The 22,241-nt window shown below is 44.4% G+C and overlaps 1 protein-coding gene across 8 annotated transcripts in view; it reads left to right on the top strand.

Annotated features, from left to right (window-relative positions):
• dock10 (dedicator of cytokinesis 10) overlaps window positions 1-22,241 on the top strand; it is a 370,245-nt gene that overhangs the window by 321,456 nt on the left and 26,548 nt on the right. For 7 of the 8 annotated variants that reach the window (XM_078563739.1, XM_078563738.1, XM_078563737.1 and 4 more), the window contains one exon: window positions 21,891-22,037. In XM_078563739.1, the coding sequence (XP_078419865.1) occupies window positions 21,891-22,037 (147 nt within the window). Of the gene's footprint in view, window positions 1-21,890; window positions 22,038-22,241 lie in introns of those variants that run through there. The other variant, XM_078563743.1, reaches the window with a different exon arrangement.

Here is a 22,241-nt window from a genome sequence, read left to right as displayed (position 1 = left end):
ATATAGTAAAAACAGTCTCAACTACAGGCAAAGCTGTCAATGCCATGCCGATCTAATGAGAGAATTTTAGTTATACTTGAAGTATCCACTGACACTAAAAACATGAACTGTGAATGTGACATAGGCCACAGTGAGATGGTTAAGTCACAGTAATATATTCGTCTTTCCTTTCCCTTACTTCTATTTCCACGTTCCAAAATATATATTTGCTTCTTTATAACCTATGGGATTTGCTAAATATTTTTCTTGCTTTTACTTGAGACAGCTGTACAAATAATCAGCCCCATTGTCACAGCTGAGATGATGGATGGGAATTTGGTCGTACTATTGGTACCCAGAATTCTGGAATAGTGTTATCTCTCCAGCAACCTCCTGCCTTCTCCCTCTTTCTAATGCCGCTAATTCTTGGTACAGTTCACATCTTGATATGGTTGGAGATTGTGGTCTTCAAGGAGGAACTTGTGACCTCCTGTATGAAATCCCTTCTAAAAGTAGCTGTGTTGGTGGGCTTGGGTACACAGAAAATAGGGTTAACTAAATTATGTGAGTTACTCAGAGGTCCAAGGATGCCACAAGAATATTTGATTACAGGCAGTTCCGGTTCAAACTCCTCTTGACACGGCTCTTCAATATAACTAAGTGTTAAAGTGCATGTGATTGAATTTTCAAAACGTTCTGCAAAAAGTACCTGTACTTTTGCATTTTTTTCAGGACAGTTTCCAAGCTTCTCTTTGCCTTTCTATCTAACTCGGTCATGCTTAGCTTTCTGGATCGTGTAATGTATAACCATTGCAAGTACTGTCGATCCATAGAAATGCCAATGTTTGTTCTCACTAAATTGGGTGCAATATTGGTTAATTGTTTGGTTCACCTTGGCAGTAGTGTACATATATATATGTATATTTTAATGCAGAATTTTTCCTTTTTTCCACTTCTTCAAGGCTGTGGTAAGTTTTTCTCTCTGCTCTCTGTATGCTGGTCCTGCAGCCTGCCCTTAACACTACAAATAAATAAACTAACACTGTTTAGTAATTAATCGTATTGTTAAAAATTATGATCAGCAACCTATCTGAGATATGGAAATATGCATCAGAGTGCACTGTTATGTTTTGTGTTCTAAATGTTACTGGGAAGTGCTAAGTGTTTTCAATAAATACTGTACATTTTAGTCAGTGTTTAAAGAGACCATGGCCTGGAAGCTCCGGCCCCGTCATGGCGGGACCTGCCACGGGAGATTCAGCGGCCCAGCCAAAAAGCCCATTGACTTTCAGCTGGACTGAACGATCCTAGTAGTGGACTGGAAAATCCCCCCCCCATAACAGATCTAGGATGGGACTAGTCCAGGCCATCTGCAGCATGGATATTACAGCTGAACGTATACCCTGTTTATACCACAGCCCCCAGTAAAATCCGGACTACTGAGACAGATTCCATCTCCTGAAGCATACGCAGTGCATTGACCTGATATTAAGTTTCAAGTCCAACACATAAATTGCAAAAATTGTCAGTCATTATTTCCTCATGCAAAGTCAGGCACAGAAATGTGAATTTTTGCACCAGATTAGGATATTATAACTGTATAGCTTGTGGTTTTGTATTTCATCTAGCCTCTTTATCTTGTATTCAAAAAAGTGAATGGTAATTCTAGGTTAATATTTCATCATTACTTGATAATTCAAGTAATTATGGCAATGTCAAAATCTGGCTCGTTTATAACAACTGTTAAATGTGGATTAAATTTGGCCTGTCAAAGAATAGATTTGTTTTACCTGAAGATCTCCAGGAGCAAAGAAAGAAAGGGAGACTTGCATTTATACAGTGCCTTACATGATCTCAGAATGTTCCCAATGCTTTATAATAAATGAAGTATTTTGGATGATAGCCACTGCGGTAATGTAGAAAATGCGGTGGCCAATTTGCACACAGAAAGGTCCTACAAGCAGCAAGGAGGTAAATAGCCAGGTCATCTGTTTTTACATGTTGATTGAAGGATATATTTTGGCCAGAACATTGGGAGAACTTTCCTGCTTTTCTGGAGGGAATTCTCTGTCATTTCTGATGTTCCTGTGGGCTAATTCTGGGAGAATTTTAGGTTATCTGCATTCTTCCCCTCAACCACATCTTAATTTTTTTTATTCATTCACGGGATGTGGACTTCGCTGGCTGGGCCAGCATTTATTGCCCATCCCTAGTTGCCCTTGAGAAGGTGGTGGTGAGCTGCCTTCTTGAACCGTTGCGGTCCATGTGGTGTAGGTACACCCACAGTGCTATTAGGAAGGGAGTTCCAGGATTTTGACCCAGCGACAGTGAAGGAATGGTGGTATATTTCCAAGTCAGGATGGTGAGTGGCTTGGAGGGGAACTTCTAGGTGGTGATGTTCCCACCCATCTGCTGTCCTTGTCCTTCTAACTGGTAGTGGTCGTGGGTTTGTAAGGTGCTGTCTAAGGTGAGTTCCTGCAGTGCATCTTGTATATGGTACACACTGCTGCTACTGTGCGTTGGTTGCGAGGGAGTGAATGTTTGTGGATGTGGTGCCACTCAAGCAGGCTGCTTTGTCCTGGATGGTGTCAAGCTTCTTGAGTGTTGTGGGTGCTTCACTCATCCAGGCAAGTGCGGAGTATTTCATCACACTCCTGACTTGTGCCTTGTAGATGGTGGGAAGGCTTTGAGGAGTCAGGAGGTCAGTTACTTGTCGCATGATTCCTATTCTCTGACCTGCTCTTGTAGACCCAGCTACATATGGCTAGTCCAATTCAATGCTGGGGACCTCCAGGGTAGGCCAAGATGGATCATCCACTCGGCACTTCTGGCTGAAGATTGTAGCAAATGCTTCAGCATTATCTTTTGCACTGATGTGCTGGGATCCCCCATCATTGAGGATGGGGATATTTGTGGAGCCTCCTCCTCCCGTGAGTTATTTAACTGTCCACCACCATTCACGACTGGATGTGGCAGGACTGCAGAGCTTAGATCTGATCCGTTGGTTGTGGAGTCCTTTAGCTCTATCACTTGCTGCTTTTGCTGGTTGGCACACAAGTAGTCCTGTGTTATAGCTTCACCAGGTTGACACCTCATTTTTAGGTATGCCTGGTGCTGCTCCTGGCGTGCCCTCCTGCACTCTTCATGTACTGTCATTGAATGGCAGCTTAAGTAACTGGGTGAAACCAGCAGTCCCACGTGTAGATTATCTCCAACATGACAAATAACAGAAGAGTGAGAAAGCAATTTGGGCCAGATGATCATGTTTATCCAGTACATCTTTTCATTCTAAGATAAAATTTGGATTATTCAATAAGATACAGTTTTATGCAGAAACATTAAATATGTTTTTTACATTTGCTATTGTACATGCTCATTGTATAATTCCTGGAACTATTCTGTGAAGATGTTGATTATATCAATCCTGTTAGAGAAAATTTACACAACTTCAATGAATAATATGAAAGAAACTGATATATTGGAGCTTGAAACTTATGCAATAATGAGACTTTAAAAGAAAATTGCCACTAACTCTTCAGATTAAACATGAAGTTAGTTTTGGAAAATATTTGGGTATTGAGAAAAATAGTGGTGCTAAATCTAGGAATGGTAACAGCATTTACAGAAATTGTGTAACTACTTAGCAGTAAAGTACCAAGATTTGGCTGATTAAACTACAGTTTGCTCATGTACTTTGCAGAATCCTATTTTTCAAGCGTAGGGCAGAATTTTCCTGTTGTTGTGCGAGGGCGGGCTCTGAACGTCTGCGCATAAAATAACTCACGGTGTCGTTGGGTGAGTGTCCTGACGTCACCACGCGCCATTGCGATATTTGGCTGGGCAGGTATGCGATGATGTCCGACGCGCGCTCGCCATTAATTAATGGGCCACTTAAGGCCCCTGAGTGTTCAATGGACACAGATTTTTCTGCACCAATGCAATCTTCGGGTTGGCGCATGGGCGCAATGTGCAGGCGGGTAGGACACATTTGTATTAACCTCATCCGCAGGCGGGATAAGAGGGCTCACTGGGGTTGTGAATGTGCACAGTCAAGTATTTATTTTTGAAAGTTTTACAAACTTGCCTGTGTGATCTGCAGTACTTCAAAACGCATCCCAGCTGCTTTTTCTGGACTCTTAACCTTCAGGTCAGCACACTGCAGTGAGTAATCTTTTCTGGGCCTGCAGGTTTCAGGAAGCCTTCCCGTAGCCTGGGAATGGGAGCTGAACCGTCCACTGGAGACAGCTCCTCTGAGGAGATGGGGAGGGCTAGAAGGGGGAGGAGGCCAGGAGTGCACATTCAGCCTCCAGGGGAGCCACCTTTGGGAGGAGAGACGCAGGCACAAGGGGCGCAGGGCCAGGAGGTAGTCCAAGGCGGAAGGGGCCGCAGAAGGCGCCACTATCCTGCTGCCAGGGTATACAGGCAGCGAAGCAGCTACCTCAATATGTTTGAGGTGCAGCGCCAAAGGAGGCTCCGTCTCTCAAGCGAGACAGTCAACTATATCTGTCAGATGATTAGGCCTGAGATCTCCCCTAACTGTGTGGGTGGAAACCCCATGCCAGTGGCTATAAAGGTCACATCTACCTTCAACCTCTATGCCTCTGGCACCATCCAGGGCTCGGTGGGTAATCTTTGCGGTGTCTCCCAATCAGCTGTCCACACTTAGGTCAAGCAGTTTACAGAAGCTCTGTTCAGTCGTGCATTGACCCTTCATCCACTTCCGTTAGGACCAGGCAAGCCAGACACAGCGAGCCAGAGGCTTCGCGGCCATTGCTGGCTTCCCCCACGTCCAGGGTGCAATAGACTGCACACATGTGGCCATCAAGGCGCCAGCAGGTGAGCCCGGTGCCTTCGTCAACAGGAAGGGCTTCCACTCCATGAACGTGCAGATAGTGTGTGACCACAGGATGCTGATCCTGCAAGTCTGTGCAAGGTACTCAGGCAGCTCCCATGTCGCCTACATCCTCAGACACTCCCAGGTGCCGGGGCTCTTCAGTGCTCCAGCCTGGCTGGATGGATGGCTGCTGGGTTACAAGGGCTATCCCCTCAGAAGGTGGCTCATGACGCCTCTCCACCATCCAAGAACAGAAGCTGAGCAGCGGTACAATAGGAGCCACACCTCCACAAGGGCTGTGGTGGAGAGAGCCATCGGTCTTCTCAAGATGCGCTTCCAATGCCTGGACCGCACAGGGGGTGCACCCCAGTACCCCCCAGATCATGTGTCGCTGATAATGGTAGCATGCTGCGCTCTCCACAGTCTTGCGCTGGAAAGGGGGGATGCAGTGGATGATGAAGATGTCGACGCAATGGCTGCGGCTGCACACGATGAGTCCAGTAGTGAGTCCAAGAATGATCACGCACAGAGAGATGCTGAGGGGTAGACACTGACCCGGGCATACTCCAGGGAGGCAGGGACACCCGGGAGGCTTTAATCCAATGAACCTTCAGCTAGCACACCACAGATGGTCCACCAGGACAAGCCTGGGCTGTAGGCTCGACACTCGACACCTAAGTGCAAAATCTGCCAGGTTAGCAACAGTAATTAAAGGCATTGTCAATAAAGCTGAATGTCCAAAAAATCACTCATTACTGTTTTGGAAACCATAAACATGTAGAAGAAAAGAGGCACCTTCAGCCATGGTGACGTATCTGAATTTAACATGTCAAACAAAGCAGCTTATTACTAAAAAAAAGACAAGAGTGTTACAAATCAAATAAAACCATAAGGGCCTCATCCCGGGCCAACAAAAGTGCTCCAGTGAAAAACCCATGCTGTGCCTAAGGTGCTTTATGTTTTCATTTCCAGGTGCTAAGTCTTGGTGCTGCCCCATCGCTGGGAGTGGTATCTGAAACAGCCTGCTGACTCTGCTGTTCTGTTGACCTCGATGACCTTGGCGGATGTCCTCTCGCCCGTGGAGCCTGTGCTGGCCCAGCCTGGGAGGGAACTGCCAGTTCCACAGCAGGCGCCTCCCCAGTCGTTGCAGCCTCATTGGATGCAACGCTCACTGGGAGAGGGCGGAGGAGCTGCCGCCCTCATCCTTAGTGCCCTGAGAGGTAATCGCAGAGACGACAGGCAGCTGCTGACCTCACTGTTGGGCATAAATACCTGGTTGTGGCAGCCCAGCCTCACCGACACCAGTGGACCTGGGCGCATGGCGCCTCTCCAGATCCAAGGCCTCCTGCTCGAAACAGCTTAGAATGGTGATCTGCGCCTGGCCACCGCCAGTCCTCACCCGCTCTGCCACGTTGTGAGCATTCTTCTCCTGAAAATGAGAGATGAGCATTGATTAGTGCAAATTGCACATGGACTCACTTCACGCACGGCCCACCCCAACCAGAGTGGGACATATCAGGGCTCCCGTGCCTCCTCACCCCGCTGCTGCTGAACACCCACACAAAGATGCTAGGCCTGTTCCTCCCCCCACCCCCCCACCAGGACACATGCTGCTTACATCACATTAGGCACCACACGGTACATCCTTCCATAACAAGGAGGCATAAGCACGTGGAGCGCAGAGCGCAGCAGATGGATCGTTGCCACGCCACCTTGGGGAGGCGGGGGTGGCAGCAGGGGGGATAAGCAGACCTGCTGGGTTAAATGCCCAATGCCAACATGGTACTCACCCTGCCAGAGCGCAACAAGTTGTTGAAACGCTTGCAACACTGGATCCAGGTGCGCCGCACCACATCGCGGGAGCTCACCACCTCCGCCACCTCCCCCCAGGCACTTTTTGTCATGTGGTGGGGGCCTCCTCTTCCCATCCTAGGGGACCAGCACCTCCCGCCGTGCTCCCACCTCCTCGAGGAGGACAGCAAGGCAGTCATCCGTAAAATGAGGGGCACACTGGGCCCCGCCCTACCCTCCAGCCTGGCATGTCCCGCTGGCCTAGCCTCCGAACTGGCCTGTTCACCAGAAGCCCTCTGCTGTGACCTTGCATTTGCCATTTTGAGCAGCCTAGAAAAGGCTGCTAGGTCTTCATTTAAACAGACTGCCGGGTCGCCATTGGACCCTGTGGTCTGTGCACGCCCGCCGCCGCCTACCCACTCCCGCTATCCTCGGGAGTCGAGAAATATGCTGGGTGGGCCTTAATTAGCCCGACTGTGTAAAATGGCGGCGCGGACCTGATCGTGGGTGGCGATCGGATCTGCGCCCGCCGGTGCCCGCTCCCGCTCCAGCTCCACTCCCCCGCCAATCAGAAAATTCAGGCCATTTTTCTGTTGCCTCACTATCTACACTATGTGCATTGGATATTTCGTTATGTTAAAGGCACAATTTTTTATTGAACCCAGAATGTTTTCTCCTTGAAGGAATGAGTAGTAATGACAGAAGGTGTCACGGAATGTTAGAATAAATAATCAGTAGGAGACATAAGAAATCCTACTCACCTGATAGTGACATTCTCCTTTGTTGAGTTTGTTAATCCTCATGTAATGTAACACTTACATGGCACCACATATTCTACCCCTCATCACTTATAGTGTAGCTGAACAGCACAAGGGTTATAAATATCACACTCCAGTCACATCAACCATTTGAGACTTTCCCCATCTGGCCTTCATGAAGTGCTTTAACAATTCCTATGATATATGGAATATACAATCTGTTTGTGCAGAAGGTGTCTTAATTTCAAAATATTTCCCTCACTTAAAATATCATGTAGCAAAAGGAAATTATGCATTTAAGAATAAGCTAGACAAGCACATGAGGGGAAAAAAATCAAAGGATATGTCTATAGAGTGGAGTTTATACATTGGGATAGACCTATTGGGCCGAATGGCCTGTTTTGTCCTGAAAAATTCTATGACATTACTTACTCATCTGCCTTGTCTATTCCGTTCCCTTATGAATGTGCCTTTTAATTTATTAAGTTTGCTGGCTACAAATCCATCCCTCTCCCTAGCCATAGTCTGAGATTAAGCCAGTCTGTTCCCAACCTTGGTGTCACATTGATCGAGTTGAGCTTCAGACCTCATATTCCTGCCATTGCTAAATCTGCCTATTTCCACCTCTGTAACATCACCCGACTTCATCCCTGTCTCAGCACATCTGCTGCTAAAAACCCTTGTTCATGCCTGTGTTACTTCAAGACTCAACTATTCCAACACACTCCTGGCTGCTCTCCCATATTCTATCCTCCATAAATTGAGATCATCCAAAACTCTCCTGTTTGTATATTGACTCACCGCATACTACTTATGTGGCCCTATATCATATTTTGTTTTATAATGCTCCTGTGCAGTGACTTGGGACATTTCATTACATTAAAGACACTATATAAATATGTTGTTGTTGAGGATACAACAGTTATTTTGCAGTAACTTTGAATATTTTCACAGACTGGTTTTAGTACTATTTCAGAAACTTGAATGCACAACTGTAATAGAGTGATGCACATTATTTTTGCTATAGAGATGGAATAAACTATGTAAAATATTTGAATGGAAAGTGACATTAATTTCAGTGCAAATCATAGGAGTTAGAAGAATCTAAATGATACGCTGCAAGTAGGAAAGAAAAGTTTTCCACTTGAATCTAGAAACATTGCATTTGCTGCTGTAAGAAATTTAACAGCGCAAGTGTTTGGATCCTATTATTTTTCATACTACTAAGAGTCAAATAGTTTGCCAGTATTGTTTTCAATAAGGCTAATCATAGAATTATATCAGACTTTTTATTCGGTACTTCTCCTGATGTTTGGTATCTGATCCGACCATTAGGGCACTCAAAAGTAAATAACTGTCTGGTGTCAATTTCCTTGAGTATTATGTTTCAACTTAGTGAATAGAAAATTATATCTTTTTATTTAAGAAGGTTTGCTGTTGTAGTTTCTAAAAGACTCCACATGGTGACAGTATTTATTAACAAATGAATACAGAGCTGCTCTCACATGTTATTGGAATACTGGATGTAATAATATCAGTAAGTCTTATACACCTGAAATAGCTGCATCTGAATAGAAAGGTTAATCTTATGTTGTTTCACCATGGTATATTCATTTATTTTCAAATTTCACAAGAGTTTTACATGGCTAAACTATATTAATAAAGCTACTGTTAAAAGACAAATACATATCAAATTCACAATGCAAAATTAAAGTAAAAATGAATAGCAAAATTAAAGTCTTCAGTTGGAGAGTATTTCAACTGTCAAAACTAAACTAAGTATAAACTATTTTATTAACCTACAGACCCCAGACCAATCTTTATCATTTTGTAAAATTATTGTCTTGTGTGGACATGTTTTAAGAAAAGGTACTGCCAATACTTTCTGTGATAAATACTGAAATATCATAAATGCTTCAAGGTAGATTAAGTACCTCAAGTTCGGTCAGTGGTCAGGGTCAGCAGGGTGTGACTACAAGTGAGGCAGGTAGAGGGATCCTGTGTTCAGGAACAGAGGAGCCTCAGCTCTTGACCTTGTCCAACAGATGTGAGGTACTTGCTCCCTGTGTGGATGAGGAACAGGGCTGTAGGGAGGATGAGCCAGCTGACCACGGCACCGTGGCACAGGAGGCCATTCAAGAGGGGGGAGCAAAAAGACAAGTGGTAGTTGTAGGGAATTCTATAATTAGGGTAATTGATAGCATCCTTTGTAAGCAGGATCGAGAGTCCTGCATGGTATGTTGCCTGCCCGGTGCCAGAGTGAGGGACATCTCTGACCGGCTTGAAAGGATATTGGAGAGGGAGGGGGAGGATCCAGTTGTTGTGGTCCACGTCGGGACAAATAACATAGGTAAGACTAGGAAAGAGGACCTGTTTGGGGATTATCAGGAACTAGGAACTAAATTAAAGAACAGGTCCTCAAGGGTCATAATCTCCGGATTACTACCCGAGCCACGTGCAAATTGGCATAGGGACGCGAGAATAAGGGAAGTAAACAAGTGGCTAAAGGAGTGGTGCGGGAAACAGGGCTTCCATTTCGTGGGGCACTGGCATCAGTATTGGAACAGGAGGGATCTGTACCGTTGGGATGGTCTCCACCTGAACCAACCTAGGACCAATGTTTAGCGAAAAGGGTAAATAGGGTGGTCAACAGGACTTTAAACTAGAAAGTGGGGGGGGATGGAAGAGTAAAACTCCAAGAAGTATGACTAATGGGAAACAAAGCAGCAGGTTAGCATGTGGGGGGGTGGATTCAACTTCATGGAAAATTATGAAAAAACTGAAAAGAAAGGAGAGCCCAGGAGAGGCTATTAAAGTCCCCAGAACACAAAATAGGACACAGTGTTTGGAAAGGGCTAGGAATCTAACTTCAAGCACATCAGATAAAGGGACGACAATGAGAAAGGGGATGGGAAATACAGGACTGAAGGTGTTGTATCTGAATGCACGCAGTATACAAAATAAGGTAAATGAGCTTGTGGTGCAGATTGAAATTGGCAGGTATGATGTGGTAGGCATCACAGAGACATGGCTGCAAGGGGATCAGGACTGGGAGCTAAATATCCAAGGATATACATGCTATCGAAAAGATGGGCAGGTTGGCAGAGGGGGTGGGGTTGCTTTGTTAGTAAGAAATGAAATTAAATCGATAGCAAGAAATGACGTAGGATCAGATGATGTAGAATCTGTGTGGGTAGAGTTGAGGAACCGCAAAGGTAAAAAAACCATAATGGGAGCTATGTACAGGCCTCTGAACAGTAGTCAGGATGTGGGGCACAAGATACACCAGGAGATAGAAAAGGCGTGTAAGAAAGGCAAGGTTACAGTGATCATGGAGGATTTCAGTATGCAGGTAGACTGGGAAAACCAGGTTGGTAGTGGATCCCAAGAAAATGGAATGTCTACAAGATGGCTTTTTGGAGCAGCTTGTGGTGGAGCCCACTAGGGAACAGGCAATTCTAGATTTAGTGATGTGTAATGAGGCAGATTTGATAAGGGAGCTTAAGGTGAAGGAACCCTAAAGAGGAAGTGACCATAATATGATAGAATTTACCCTGCAATTTGAGAGGAAAAAGCTGGAATCAGATGTAATGGTATTACAGTTGAATAAAGGCAACTACAGAGGCATGAGGGTGGAGCTGGAAAGACAGTGGAACAGCAATGGCAGGAGTTTCTGGGAGTAATTTGGGAGACACAGCAAAAATTCATCCCTAGGAAGAAGAAGCATACTAAAGGGAGGACAAGGCAACCATGGCTGACAAGGGAAGTCAGGGACAGCATAAAAGCTAAAGAGAAAGCATACAATGCGGCGAAGAGCAGTGGGAAACCAGGGGATTGGGAAGCCTATGATGACCAACAGAGGACAACTAAAAAAGAAATAAGGAGGGAGAAGATTAAATATGAGGGTAAACTAGCCAGTAATATAAAAGAAGATTACAAGAGTTTTTTTTAGATATATAAAGGGTAAGCGAGAGGAAAAAGTGGACATTGGGCCGCTGGAAAATGACGCTGGAGAAGTAGTAGTGGGGAACGAAGAAATGGCGGAGGAACTGAATAGGTACTTTGCGTCAGTCTTCACGGTGGAAGACACGAGTAACATCCCCAAAGTTCAAGAGAGTCGGGGGGCAGAGGTGAGTATGGTGGCCATTACCAAGGAGAGGGTGCTAGGAAAACTGAAAGGTCTGAAGGTGGATAAATCACCTGGACCAGATGGATTACACCCCAGAGTTCTGAAGGAGATAGCTGAAGAGATAGTGAAGGCATTAGTGGTGACCTTTCAGGAATCACTGGAGTCAGGGAGGGTCCCAGAGGACTGGAAAATCGCTAATGTAACGCCCCTGTTTAAGAAAGGAGTGAGGCAAAAGACGGGAAATTACAGGCCGATTAGCCTGACCTCAGTCGTTGGTAAGATTTTAGAGTCCATTATTAAGGATGAGATTTCAGAATACTTGGAAGTGCATGATAACATAGGGCAAAGTCAGCATGGTTTCATCAAGGGGAGGTCATGCCTGACAAATCTGTCAGAATTCTTTGAGGAGGTAACGAGTAGGTTAGACAAAGGAGAGCCAATGGATGTTATCTACTTGGACTTCCAGAAGGCCTTTGACAAGGTGCCGCACCAGAGGCTGCTCAGTAAGATAAGAGCCCATGGTGTTAGAGGCAAAGTACTAGCATGGATAGAAGATTGGCTGTTTGGCAGGAGGCAGAGAGTGGGGATAAGGGGGTCCTTCTCAGGATGGCGGCTGGTGACAATTGGAGTTCCGCAGGGGTCAGTGTTGGGACCACAACTTTTCACTTTATACATTAATGATCTAGATGAAGGAATTGAGGGCATCCTGGCTAAGTTTGCAGATGATACAAAGATAGGTGGAGGGACAGGTAGTATTGAGGAGGCGGGGAGGCTGCAGAAGGATTTGGACAGGTTAGGAGAATGGGCAAAAAATGTGGCAGATGGAATACAACGTGGGGAAGTGTGAGGTCATGCACTTTGGTAGGAAGAATAGAGGCATAGACTATTTTCTAAATGGGGAGAGAATTCAGAAATCTGGAGTGCAAAGGGACTTGGGAGTCCTAGTCCAGGATTCTCTTAAGGCTAACTTGCAGGTTGAGTCGGTAGTTGGAAGGCAAATGCAATGTTGGCATTTATTTCGAGAGGACTAGAATATAAAAGCAGCGATGTGCTGCTGAGGCTTTATAAGGCTCTGGTCAGACCCCATTTAGAATATTGTGATCAATTTTGGGCCCCGTATCTCAGGAAGAATGTGCTGGCCCTGGAGAGGGTCCAGAGGAGGTTCACGAGAATGGTCCCAGGAATGAAAGGCTTAATATATGAGGAACGTTTGAGGACTCTGGGTCTATACTCGATGGAGTTTAGAAGGATGAGGGGGGATCTGATTGAAACTTACAGAATACAGAAAGGCCTAGATAGAGTGGACGTGGGGAAGATCTTTCCATTAGTAGGAGAGACTAGGACCCAAGGGCACAGCCTCAGAGTAAAGGGAAGACCTTTTAGAACAGAGATGAGGAGAAACTTCTTTTGCCAGAGAGTGATGAATCTATGGAATTCATTGCCACAGAAGGCTGTGGAGGCCAGGTCATTGAGTGTATTTAAGACCGAGATAGATAGGTTCTTGATTGGTAAGGGGATCAAACATTACGGGGAGAAGGCGGGAAAATGGGGTTGAGAAACTTATCAGCCATGATTGAATGATGGAGCAGACTCGATGGGCCGAATGGCCTAATTTCTGCTTCTATGTCTTATGGTCTTATGGCTACTTTATTATAAAAATCATTTGCAATTATATATTAGCCAGAGCAACCATGGCTTATGGGAAAATTCAACCATTGTTACTGCTCCTGGGCATCAACTAAGTGACCATGTGTCAATCTTCAGCTAGGAAAGGGTTGTGCTTGATTGTGATGTCCCCACAAACAACTGGGATGTTAAAATACAATGTAAGGACTTGTGTAAAGTGACAACTTGCATGAGGTTTCAGAAGACTTTTGTCACCCATGCAACTGTACTGAGGATGAGTCAATACTCATGAAGAACTGGGGAAAGAGGAGAATGTTGCAGAGGAGCAAAATAAAAATATTTCTTCAAGATGTAGTATTGTGTAACAATGCTATTGAATTCCCTTATATTTAAATGTAATATTTTAAGTATTATTTGAATGTTAACTTTGGAAATTGAAAGAAGTTATAACATTACTGTGCACAGTAAGGTGCAAAGAGAACTCAGCATGAGTTAAGGTATTAAACTTAAACTTATAGCTTCAATGCAAAGTCATGGGAAATTATAACAAGATATTAATTCAACATAAATGGTATGGTATAGGTGAAAATCCTGCACAATGTGTGAGAATAGAATCTATCGCTTCTTTTATGTAGGAGGAGACACAAACCCAAATGGGTAGTGGAGCAGCTTCCGATTTCTGCAATAATAAACAAGCTACAAATGGGTGAAAACATTTGTCAAACTTCTCCAGTGAGTCATTAATCAAACTCCAGAGAAAACTAGAACTGGAGAATACACAAAAGACCTATTGATAAGGGCAGACCTCAAATTATAACATAGGAGTGCCACTTTTGTTGTTTCGTTGGTTCTGCCCTTTGAATAAATATCATATTCAAAGGATTTTTGACATGTTTTTTGTGTGCTATATTCAACAAGTTTAACTTGCATTTATATAATGGCTTTAATGTAGAAAAATGTCTAAAAGACTTCCCAAGAGCAAAATGAAAAAAAATTGAATGTCATTGAAGGGAGATTATTAGCGGTGACCCAAAACTTGATCAATGAAGTGGATTTCAATTAGAGCTTTAAAGGAGAGGCGTAGGGAGCATGTGAATGTTGGTAGTTGAAGGCACAGACACCAATGGTGAAGCCAAGGGTGGGGGTGATGTACGCATGAAGAATGGAGAATTTGAGAGGAGCGGTGGGCAGTTGTTGCACTGAGATACAGAGGGAAGAGGTGATGAAGAGATTTAAACATGAAGATGGGTCTTTGGGTGTTGGGTAACTGGCAGTCAGTGAGAGCAAAGAGATGATTGATAAATATCACTTAGCGTGGATAGCGTGGGGATAAATTGAAGTAATTTCAAATACTTGCCAAGGGCTAGAAATATTTTTAATAAGAAGTAATAAAAATTGAGTAAATTTATTGTTGATTAAGTTGACACAGCATGCAGTCACAGAATAATAGCAAAATCTGCAATTCTATAGTGCTTTTAATGTGGAAAAACAATCCAAACCAATTGAGAGTTATTTTAAAAGTCAGTTATTCCCGGGTTATTATCTAATGTAGTACGTCCAGGAGCTAATTTCCTATTCATGGCTGGTAGTGTAGTTGTTGGTGCACCTTCTGTTCTGTCATGTTCCATTTCCTGTGGTTGTTTGCTAGAAGCAACACTCCTTCCTCAGTGAGCATGCCCACTTTTTAAATTAATTTACGGGATGTGGACGTCACTGGCTAGGCCAGCATTTGTTGTCTATCCCTAGTTGCTCTTGAGAAAATACTGGTGATCTGCCTTCTTGAACCAGGGCAGTCCCTGTGGTGTAGGTACACCCACAATGCTGTTAGGGAGGGAGTTCCAGGATTTAGATCCAACGACAGTGAAGGAACAGTGATATATTTCCAAGTTAGGATGGTGAGTGGCTTGGAGGGGAACTTGCAGATGGTGGTGTTCCCATGTATCTGCTGCCCTTGTCCTTCTAGATAATAGCGGTCGTTGGTTTGGAAGGTGCTGCCTAAGGAGCCTTAGTAAGTTTCTGCAGTGCATCTTTAAGGCGGTACACACTACTGCTACTGTGCGTCGGTAGTGGAGGGAGTGAATGTGGTGCAATCAAGTGGGCTGTTTTGTGGTGTCAATCTTCTTGAGTGTTGTGGGAGCTGCACTGATCCAGGCAAGTGGAGTGTATTCCATCACACTCCTGACTTGTGCCTTGTAGATTGTGGACAGGCTTTAAGGCATCAGAAGGTGAGTTACTCACTGCAGGGTTCCTTGCCTCTGACCTGCTCTTGTAGCCACAGTATTTATATGGCTAGTCCAGTTCAGTTTCTGATCAATTGTAACCCCCCAGGATGTTGATAGTGGGGAATTCAGCGATGGTAATGCCATTGAATGTCAAGAGGCGATAGATAGATTATCTTTTGTTGGAGATGGCCATTGTCTGGCACTTGTATGATGCGAATGTTACTTACTACTTCTCAGCCCAAGCCTGGATATTGTCCAGGTCTCGCTGCATTTGGATATGAACTGCTTCAGTATCTGAGGAGTCGTGAATGGTGCTGAAGATTGTGCAATCATCAGCAAGCATCCATACTTCTGACCTTATGATGGAAGGAAGGTCATTGATGAAGCAGCTGAAGATGGTTGGGCCAAAGGCACTATCCTGAGGAATTCTTGTAGTGATGTCCTGGAACTCAGATGACTGACCTCCAATAACCACAACCATCTTTCATTGTGCTAGGTATGACTCCAACCAGTGGAACGTTTTCCCCGATTCCCATTGACTCCAGTTTTGCTAGGGCTCCTTGATGCCACTCTCAATCAAATGTGGCCTTGATGTCAAGGGCAGTCACTCTCACCTCACCTCGGGAGTTCAGCTCTTTTGTCTTTGTTTGAACCAAGGCTGTAATGATGTCAGAAGCTGAGTGACCCTGACGGAACCCAAACTGATTGTCTGTGGGAAGGTTGTTGCTAAGCAAGTGCCGCTTGATAGCACTGTTGATGACCCCTTCCATTACTTTACTGATGATCAGCAGTAGACTGATGGTCAGTGATTGGTTGGGTTGGATTTGTCCTGCATTCTGTGTACAGGACATACCTGGGCAATTTTCCCATTGTTGGGTGGTTACCAGTGTTGTAGCTGGACTGGAACAGCTTGGCTAGGGGCGCGGTAAGTTCTGGAGCACAAGTCTGCAGTACTATTGCCAGAATATTGATAGAGCTCGTAGCCTTTGCAGAATCCAGTGCCTTCAGCTATTTCCTGTTATCACATGGAGTGAATCGAATTGGCTGAAGACTGGCATCTGTGATGCTGGGGACCTCCAGAGGAGGCAGAGATGGATCATCCACTTGGCACTTCTGGCTGAAGATTGTTTCAAATGCTTCAGCCTTATCTTTTGCACTGTGCTTGGCTCCTCCACCGCTGAGGATGGGGATATTTGTGGAGCCTCTTCCTCAAGTGAGTTGTTTAATTGTCCACCACCATTCATGACTGGATGTAACAGGACTTCAGAGCTTAGGTCTGATCCGTTGGTTGTGGAATCACTTAGCTCTGTCTATCACTTGATGCTTATGCTGTTTGGCACGCAAGTAGTCCTGTGTCGTAGCTTCACCAGGTTGACACCTCATTTTTAGGTATGCCTGGTGCTGCTTCTGGCATGCCCTCCTGCACCCTTCATTGAACCAGGGTTGACCCCCTGGCTTGGTGGTAATAGTAAAGTGGGATATATGCCAGACCATGAGGTTACAGGTTGTGGTTATATACAATTCTACTGCTGCTAATAGCCCACAGTGCCTCATAGATAAAAACAAAAAACTAAAAGCTACTGCGGATGCTGGAAATCCAAAACAAAAACAGAATTACCTGGAAAAACTCAGCAGGTCTGGCAGCATCGGTGGAGAAGAAAACAGTTGACGTTTTGAGTCCTCATGACCCTTCGGCAGAACTGAAGTATAGTTAGGAGAGAGGTGAAATATAAGCTGGTCTAAGGTGGGTGGCGGGGGGAGAGAGAAGTTGAGGGTGGGGTGGTTGTAGGGATAAGCAAGCAGTGATAGGAGCAGATAATCAAAAGATGTCACAGACAAGAGGATCAAAGAGGTGTTGAAGGTGGTGATATTATCTAAGAAAAGTGCTAATTAAGAATGGAAGACAGGATACTCAAGGTACAGCTCTAGTGGGGGTGGGGTGGAAAGACTAACCCAACGCAAACTGGAGGAACAGCACCTCATCTTCCGACTAGGCACTTTACAGCCTTCCGGGCTGAATATTGAATTCAACAACTTTAGATCTTAAACTCCCCCTCCCCCCATCCCCACCCCGTTTCTTCCCCCTCCCCCTTTTTTTTTCAATAATTTATATAGATTCTTCTTTTCCCACCTATTTCCATTATTTTTAAATCTAAAACTAAAACTTTGTTAGTCTTTCCACCCCGCCCCCACTAGAGCTGTACCTTGAGTATCCTGCCATCCATTCTTAATTAGCACTTTTCTTAGATAATATCACCACCTTCAACACCTCTTTGATCCTTTTGTCTGTGACATCTTTTGATTATCTGCTCCTATCACTGCTTGCTTATCCCTACAACCACCCCACCCTCAACTTCTCTCTCCCTCCGCCCCCCACCTTTGACCAGCTTATATTTCACCTCTCTCCTAACTATACTTCAGTTCTGCCGAAGGGTCATGAGGACTCAAAACGTCAACTGTTTTCTTCTCCACCGATGCTGCCAGACCTGCTGAGTTTTTCCAGGTAATTCTGTTTTTGTCACAGTGCCTCATGTTTGTCCAGTCTTGAGTTGCTAGAATTGCTAGAATTGTTCCTATTTAGCACGGTGGTAGCACCACACAACATTATGGAGGGTATCTTCAATGTGAAGAAGGGACTTCGTCTCCACAAGGACTGTGCTGTGGTCACCACTGTGCCACCACCTTTGCTGGGTCTGTCCTGCCGGTGGGACAGGACATACCCAGGGATGGTGATGGTGGTGTCTGGGACATTATCTGTAAGGTATGATTCCGTGAGGATGACTATGTCAGGCTGCTGCTTGACTAGTCTGTGAGACAGCTCTCCCAATTTTGGCACCAGCCCCCAGATGTTAGTGAGGAAAACTTTGCACAGGGTCGATAGGGCTGGGTTTGCCATTGTCGTTCCTGGTGCCTAGGTTGATGTTGAGTGGTTCATCCGGTTTCATTCCTTTTTATTGACTTTTTAGTGGTTTTATACAACTGAATGTCTTGCTAGGCCATTTCAGAGGGCATTTCAGAGTCAACGACATTGTTGTGGTTCTGGAGTCTCATGTAGGTCAAAGCAGGTGAGTATGGCAGATTTCCTTCCCTAAGGGGAAGAAAAATAGTATTCAGATAGTCGTTTGGTAGTACAGAACTTGAACATTGCTGAAAAAAGAGAGATGTCTAAGCTTTTCATCTTGCACTTATCAGGACACACACAAATACCAATGTAAGGGGAAAACAACAATTTATATTATATGTGAAGAGTCTGCTGATTGGTTGGCAAGTGGCCAGTGATGGTGACTGACAGTGAACTGCCAAGCATTGTTTGAAATTTAAACCAACTAGCTTGACCTGATTGGTCAAGGCATTGCCCAATGGAATGAGCTGAAACGCAATGTGTGTACATGTTCTTTCTGTCTGCTAAGAACAGGGCCCTCTGTATTAATATATGTAGCTTCCAATACACACAAAAATATACAGGGCCCTGTTCTTTGCTGCTGAACTGCCTCTACCCCACCTCATGATCCCCCTCCCATCATCACTCACCCGTGGACTGGGTCACTCGGTGATCCTGGCCCTCGGATAGGTGCATTACAGGCAGCAGCTACCTCTGCTGGCGCTGCTGAACCATAAAGAGCTGCCAGCCTCTGATTGGCTGGCAGCTCTTGCAGGTGGGACTTCCACCCATGGTCCTTGATCCCGGGAAAGACCCGCCACTGCCCTCTTAAGTACCTGACTGGCACTCAATGTGGTGGACCTGCCTGAAAAGAGGCGACGCCGGGCACTCACCGGCTCTCCAGCCAGTGGGCAAGACCCCGATCCCCTACATTAAATTATGCCCCATATTACACCTTTTTTCAAACTGTTCTTTCATCAGTCTGTCTATGTACTGTTAGGGCAGGGGGCAGTGCCTGTTCATTAATTGGAGCAACAGTGCCTAGGAGAATTTGGTTTAAGGTTTTCTAAGGGCCGACAATCAGAAATTGGTGAATGTTGAGCCAGACAAATGAGTATTTTCCCAGCTGCACATGGAGCCAACATACGACTGCTTCAGATTGAAAAATGCTTCCATCGGGGTGCTCAGTGCACATGTTTGTTATGGGAGGAGCAGAATGGCACCATAGTGCAGAGAATATTTTATCTTTCTGCAGTCAGTGAGAATTCTGCCAGTCTTTGTACCACAGGCAGTCCACCTGGGTAAGAAGCTGAGCAATTTCTGAGAGGCTATCAGGTTCTTATGACTTGTAACTCCCTTATTTAAGAGGACTAGATGTTATGACAGTAATGAAAAGAGTGTTGCAGTGTATCATTGGGGCTCTAGGTTCTTGTGACAGGTGGATATGGAATTGGTGAATTCAGTATGTTTCATGCGTAATATGTCTTGCATATGATTGGAATTAACCTTCTGCATTCTGCTCATGGACAGGCCAAGGTTGAGGAATTTTGTGTCTCTCCCCTTGGTCTGCTGAGTGGGAACGAGATCCACACCTCATTTCTGGGGCTGTTTTGAGTTTTCACCTTGTAGCTGATGTAATTGCACATGATGAATACAATTGAAGGAATGAAAATAGTGACTTGTAAAAAGAAAGAGAAAATGGTGATCCATTGTTCGACAATCACTTCTGTGCTGTTAAATTGCTTACCTGAAAAAAAAATGGATGAGCCAGGTTACCTCAAATTGAACATTTGGACCATTGAAACAATTTTTATTTGTTTTTAGGCAAAAAAAAAATCTTACTCTTGTTCCTGATTCCATCCAACTCTCCGGCAGTTTACTCGAGCTGAATTAAATGGTTCACAGTCATTGCTTATTTGACCCTGGCCCCAAGTTTGTAATTCCACATCCTTTCAAGCATCAGAGTTGCCTATTTTCATTTCAGCAACATCGTCCATCTTCACTCTTACTGCTTCCGGACTGCCACTGATCCAATTATCCACACTTTGGTTTCTTCAGACTCCATTTTCCACTGTTGGTCTGTAAGCCATTACATTTCCCCTCTCTACCTTTGAAATTTCCTCTAGTCTTATGCTGCAGCCTATACCCTTTGGCCTTCTGACTCTAGTCTCCCACACGTTACAGGCTACTTTTCAGTGTCAGGGCCTTCAGCCACTTTGGCCCTGTTCTCCCAACAGCCTTCTGAAACCACTCCTCTTCTCCCTTTGCTGTAAAAAAAATCTTCAAAACCCGTCTTTTTGGTCTCATGGCCATTATCAGGTCATTTTGCTTAACTCCTCTTCTCTGTGAAATGTCTATTTTAAAAGAAAAACAGAAAAGGGGGGTTGTTCTGGTTGATATAAGCTTGGGGCTAATGAATGAATCAAGCATACCTGGATGTTGTTGAATTAGTTCAGTGCATTTTATCAAAATAATACTAACTAACCTATTAATATCTTAACATGATTAATTATTGAATAAAACTGAATTTGAACTCAAGTATGCAAAGAAGTTTCCAATTGTTTTTCTTTCAATTCTTTTAATGCAAATATTCGTCCCTCCTCTTCCCAAGGGTTTGTTTCTGTTTCCACTTCCACTTGTCATCTTAAACTTTGCCCAATTGGTCCTTATTCCTATTTGAGCTAAGGCATTGTGGGGCATGGGGGTAGGGGAGATATTAACAGTTTGTTTCTGGCAGAGCAAGTGTTAATCACTGCCACCATCATTTCGATGTTTAGGCTATTTTAATTCCCTGGCCTCGTTTGCATCCTGTTGTTCCCTTAAAATGGGTGAATAGAGGCAGCCAAGTAGTGGCCCACTGGTTAAAATTGCATTGCCCAAAGGCCATCTGTTAGCCGGGATATGAGTGAAGGGAACTGCAGGCAGCATAGACTGATGAGTTTCCTTTTGTGTCTAGCAGGAATACTCTCAATTCTCACAGCTGAAAGTAAAGTTTAACACTTGCGTTTTTTGGCCTCATCAGTCACCGGAGCAGCTTTCATTCAGCCAGGTGATTGTGTTGGCATTCCACCAAGACCATGGTTAACAGGCCATCAATGTCCTGTTGATACAACAGAACCCACATTTGTCTATGTGCACAAGGCATGATTTATCAAGGCAAGTCATCAATCACTAAAAACAAGTGTTAAAATCTCTAGAGCATGGAGCACATATGGAGCTACCTGAGAATGGAGCACATCATTTATCCATCCTCTTTTGACTGACCCTATCTAGTTTCATGTAGTCAGGGGGACTTTAAATCCACCAGTGTTCACTTTCAACAGGGATCAGTAGATACAGACCCCAGGAGCAGGAATCTTGGCTAATTTTTTCCACCTCCCTAACCTAGACACGCTAAAACCAAATGTAATGCCTAGAGTACAGTTTGACTGAAAATAGTACAGCCCAAAGATTAAACCCGGACCTTTCCAGTTTGTAGGATGCTGTTACTCACTGGCCGGGATTTTCCGGCCCCGTCACGGTGGGACCTGCTGCGAGAGATTTGGCAGCGCAGCCAAAAGTCCAGCAGGAGTGGACAATTCCAGCAGTGGGCGGGGCTGAAAAATCTTAACTGGTTAACTTATTGTAGGAAACCTGTGTTTTGATTTCAATATTTATTTTTATTGGTCAGGCATTTTTTGAAGAAGATGACAGCAAGGAGTATATTTATAAAGAGCCCAAGCTGACTGCACTGTCAGAAATTTCCCAGAGGTTATTAAAACTATACTCGGATAAATATGGAACAGAAAATGTGAAAATGATCCAGGATTCTAACAAGGTAAAGGCTGCAGATGCCAACCAGGCAGCTTTTGAATGAATTAGCTTTTATAGAAAAAATATATAAAACCAGAGCAATGAAAATAATATGTGTTGTGTCTGCTGAAATCTTACCAAAGAACAACTTAAAATTATGAAATTTTGAAATGCGAATAATTTTTAATTAAGGTATCAATAATCCTGTAAAAAGTTTTTGTATGAGTAG

The sequence above is a fragment of the Cetorhinus maximus genome, chromosome 19, assembly GCF_964194155.1.
Source record: "Cetorhinus maximus chromosome 19, sCetMax3.hap1.1, whole genome shotgun sequence".
Classification (NCBI taxonomy): Eukaryota; Metazoa; Chordata; class Chondrichthyes; order Lamniformes; family Cetorhinidae; genus Cetorhinus; species Cetorhinus maximus.
The sequence above is the reverse complement of the archived record's forward strand: the minus strand, read 5'-3'. Positions and strand labels throughout refer to the sequence as shown.